Source organism: Fragaria vesca, linkage group LG2 (genome assembly GCF_000184155.1).
Source record: "Fragaria vesca subsp. vesca linkage group LG2, FraVesHawaii_1.0, whole genome shotgun sequence".
NCBI lineage: Eukaryota > Viridiplantae > Streptophyta > Magnoliopsida > Rosales > Rosaceae > Fragaria > Fragaria vesca.
The window spans coordinates 17,761,771-17,766,235 of NC_020492.1; the positions used below are offsets into that span (position 1 = coordinate 17,761,771).

The window sequence follows — 4,465 nt, forward strand, 5'->3', positions numbered from 1 at the left end:
AAAAAAAAAAAAAAAAAAAAGGGTACCTTACAACTTCTTGTTTCGGGTACTCTAACTCATGACTACATTTGATAGATATCCAGGCAATCAATCTACACAACCTTTTGTGGTCTTTGTTCTGATTCATACCTTTTCTGATATGTGTATATTTTGAAATTATCATACCCTAAGAAGCTTATGTTGTAGTATGTTCACTATTTGTACTAATGATGTGAAAATCCGCTGGAACAAAGCTTGTGGCGCCAGGTGGCGCATGTTCAGTACACGGCAACCCCCATACTTCATATACTGACCGGTATCGGTGGCGAGGTGACATAATGGATGTAGTAGAATGCTTTGCTTGAAAACAACAGTGCATGCAAACTCTCGTATTTAGGGGAGGAGCTATTGTTAGGCTTGAAGTTTAGTGCGTAATTTAGATAATTATCATTGAAAATTGGTTAAATTATATCTTAGTAAGTGAATGTCCATTCATATGCATTACGAGGCCAAGTCTAATTAGCCAATGTGACAAATCATAAATTACGACACATTACTTTTTAGTGTGTGTAAAATGACATCTTATTTTTACATCTCATTATTCGTATCACCATAAGAAAGGATCCAATTTGATGAAATGTTGTGAATTGATGTGTATACAATATACTACTTTCTAGCATGAGTAAAATGACATGACCTTATGGCATACTACATGATCTCACCCATAACTCTTTGATACTTTTTGCATAGAGACACTTAGATTATAACAGAGCCGGAAAATGGTTGAACAGGACCAGAAGGAAGAGTTTTGTTTACATATTGCTTTGTAAGACACATATCGGATTCGGCGTTAGGTGTCTATAATCAACTGACACAGAGACTGGGATGTGACATAACATCTACACGCAAAGAGAACTTCAGTTCTACATCTTTGAGTAACATCACGTATTCATGTCTATTATCTTGTTTTGCCGTCACCAATGTCTACGTTTTATGTGGCGACATTGTCATGAACACCGTCAAGTGACAACATTAGCCATAGTGAAAACATGGTACCACACACTCGCATTCATCATAAAGGATAAATAAAAAAATAAAATAAAAATAGACAAATACGAATGTAAGACATGATCTATTATAGGCTATAACAATGTTTGGCTGTAGATCAAAACTATAGATAAATAAATCATCACAGGTGATCGAGTTGGTAAGAGCTTAGAAGTAAAAACCTCATACTTAAATTCGAAACATGCTGATAGGAGTTTAAAAGAAAGCGTTTAACATGACGTCTTACACGCGGATAATTGTTTTGTTTTTAGGTTTTTAAATGTTTTAAAGATACGGTCGTTATTTTAATAAAAAATTACGGACAAGTAATTACAAACCAGACCTAAGAAGAAATAATAAAAAAAAGAGACAATTGGAAAGAAACCACCTTCGTCACTCGTGGCAAAGGCAAAGCCGCGTGCGTTTCTAATCTCAGATGCAAATCTGCAGTTTCAGGTCGTCGTCTCCTCCACGTCCAGATCCCCTCATAACATGTCCCTGCCGAACGAAATCGCCACCGCAATGGAGAGCCTCGATCAGCTGCCGTCGGCCCTACTCGCCACAATCCTGACCAAGCTCGACGTGTCCTCCATCTGCTCCGTTGCTTCCACCTGCACCGTCTTCAACGCCTGCGCTCACCACATCCTCTCCTTCATCCCCACCTTCCATCTCCTTGTACGTTGTTCATTCTTCATTCCTTTTCAAAAATCAAAATAAGAATAATAAATAACTTTGACCCTTTTGTTGGATTGTGTTAAGGGAACTGCGCCGTCTATGGAATTGCTGAGGCCTCTGTTGCCGCCAAACCCTTGGATGAAGAGCATGAAGGTGAACTGCGGCCGGCTCGACGATTCGGCCATTCAGATTCTGCTGCAGCCTTCTCTACAGGAGCTATGTATGCTCAATTGCGCGGATTTTAGCGGGAAATTGCTATCGGAGATCGGAGGCCGGTGCAAGGATTTGAGGTTGGTGTTTTTGTTCTGATCTGATGTGTGTTGTGAATTATGATTGTGAAAGGTGGAAGGTGAAGAATTTTGTTGTTATTGGTTTTTGGGGCATTCAGGTCTCTCTGCTTGGGGTCTGTGGCTGAAAAAAGAGGGCGAGCTATTCATATTTCTGATTTGGAGGAGTTACTCAGTGGTTGCACACATTTAGAAGTAAGGATCATTTGAATGATGATTAACCCATTAAGAAACATGTTTATTAAGAGAGTTTAGGTAAAAAATTGGCAGTGCTTGGTTGATATTGGTAAACCCAATTAAGTTTAGCCTCTCATTGTGTTTATATAACAGTCTCCTATTTCGGTTAGGTGTTTCTTAAATGAAAGGTGAAATTTTATTCTTTGTATTCAACTATGCTAAGAACATAATTGCCTTTTGAATATATACAAAGACATGCCAATTTTGTCTCCAGTGTTTAGCTTTTGGATGAACTGATGGGGTTATCAAAATGGTTGTGTTTGTTAATGTGATTTGGTTCCTCCTTACTCATCTAGATGCATTAGTGGATGGTCTACACTCTGGCATGCATTTCAACTTAATAGCATTACACTATTAATACATGTTTTCTCACTCACAATGTCTCCATATAGTATGTGTACTGTTTACTGTATCTCATGATCGGTTTATGTCTTTCATCTAATGTGTATCTGGATTGTTTTGTTAGGCATTGGTCCTGATGTTTGATGTCTCATTTTCGATGCGTCATGACTTTGCTCGAGTATGGGCTCTGGCCTCAGATAAACTTACTTCTCTTGAGATAGGCTACATTTCTTCTGTAATGGTGACTGAACTTCTTAGCCCGAATTTTGAATTCCCACAGTCAACAAGTCGTGTTCAGCCTTCCATATTGCCCAACATTCATAAATTGTCTCTTTCTGTTGACTACATAACTGATACAATGGTCGGTACCATATCCAAAGGTCTCACCTGCCTGACTCATTTGGATCTTCGAGATGCACCCCTCATTGAACCAAGAGTTACATTTGACCTTACCAATTCTGGCCTTCAACTGATTAATCAGCAGGGAAAGTTGAAGCATCTATCGTTGGTTCGGAGCCAGGAGTTTCTCTTCACCTATTTCAAACGAGTAAATGATCTTGGGCTCCTTTTATTGGCCGACAAGTGTGCAAACTTGGAAAGTATATTTCTTGGTGGCTTCTGTCGTGTTACAGACACTGGTTTCAAAACAATCTTGCATTCTTGCTCCACGCTTTACAAGCTTAGGGTGTCTCATGGGACTCAGTTAACTGATCTGGTTTTTCATGACATTTCTGCAACTTCCCTTTCTTTAACACACGTTAGCTTGAGACGGTGTACTCTTTTAACCAACCATGCAGTCACTAATTTGGCTTCTAACAAGAATCTGAAAGTTCTTGATTTGAGAGATTGCAGAAACCTTGGGGATGGAGCCCTTCGAGCCATAGGCAATCTTCATAATTTGAAGACTTTGTTGTTGGATGGCTCTGATATTACTGATATGGGATTGCCATATTTAAGGCCAGGGGTTATAAGTTCACTAATTACATTGTCTGTTAGGGGCTGCAAGAAGCTGACTGATAAATGCATCTCTGCTCTATTTGATGGCTCTTCTAAATTGCCATTGCAAGAACTGGACCTCTCAAATCTTCCGAATCTCTCGGACAATGCAGTTATATTACTTGCAAAGAGTAGGATTCCGTTATTGGAACTACGAATGCGACAGTGCCCACTCGTAGGTGATACTTCGGTAGTGGTATTAGCTTCAATGCTGGTAGATGAGGAAAGGTGGCATGGTAATAGCTTGCGGTTGTTGGATCTATTTAACTGTGGTGGCATTACCCAACGTTCATTCCGGTGGCTGAAGAAACCATATTTTCCGAGGCTAAGGTGGTTGGGGGTTACAGGTTGTGTAAATAGAGATATAGTGGATGCTTTAGCTCGTAGTAGACCGTTCTTGCATGTGTCATGCCATGGTGAGGAGCTGGGAGCAGAGCAATGGGATACCGGGGACGACTTTCATATGCATGACTATGATGAGATGGATGAGCTTGAACAGTGGCTTCAAGAAGGTGACTATGAGAGTGGCGATGAAGAGATGGCGGAGGCAGAAAATGTTGCAGAAGCAATGGAGTAGTCTGCCACAGAAGACGAGTTTTTTGCATCCACGACCATGATGAGATGCATGAGCTTCAGCAGTGGCAAAGGAAATGGTGGATGCAAAAAACAATGGAGTACTCCATAAAATCATTGTAAAATTCAAAACATCTGTATACGCTGAATGCTTGTTTGTTTATTTGGTTTTGTACTAAATATAACTAACTGTAAACTATTGACTATGCTGTGGAACTTTACTCCAAAGCTGTTATTTGGCCAGGTAATTCCTGTGATTATTTGGTGCAAGATGGATTTGGAGCACTGTTGTATTTCGCTATAATAATAATTAGATTTGTTGCACCATT

At 39.8% G+C, this 4,465-nt stretch overlaps 1 protein-coding gene across 1 annotated transcript; it reads left to right on the top strand.

Moving 5' to 3' along the window:
• Positions 1 to 1,478: 1,478 nt before the first annotated feature.
• LOC101296341 (F-box/LRR-repeat protein 10-like) lies at positions 1,479 to 4,465 on the top strand. The gene is made up of 4 exons (XM_004290705.1): positions 1,479 to 1,701; positions 1,786 to 1,991; positions 2,090 to 2,183; positions 2,692 to 4,465. Exons 1-4 carry the CDS (start codon positions 1,519 to 1,521, stop codon positions 4,138 to 4,140), a joined length of 1,932 nt encoding a protein of 643 aa, XP_004290753.1. The 5' UTR covers positions 1,479 to 1,518; the 3' UTR covers positions 4,141 to 4,465.

Bases quoted from the DNA above. Each gene is read 5' to 3' on its own strand.
- LOC101296341 (XM_004290705.1), top strand. From the start codon at position 1,519: ATGTCCCTGCCGAACGAAATCGCCACCGCAATGGAGAGCCTCGATCAG. The intron at 1,992-2,089 runs GTTGGTGTTTTT...TGGGGCATTCAG, and splicing joins GGCCGGTGCAAGGATTTGAG to GTCTCTCTGCTTGGGGTCTG. The intron at 2,184-2,691 runs GTAAGGATCATT...TTGTTTTGTTAG, and splicing joins GTGGTTGCACACATTTAGAA to GCATTGGTCCTGATGTTTGA.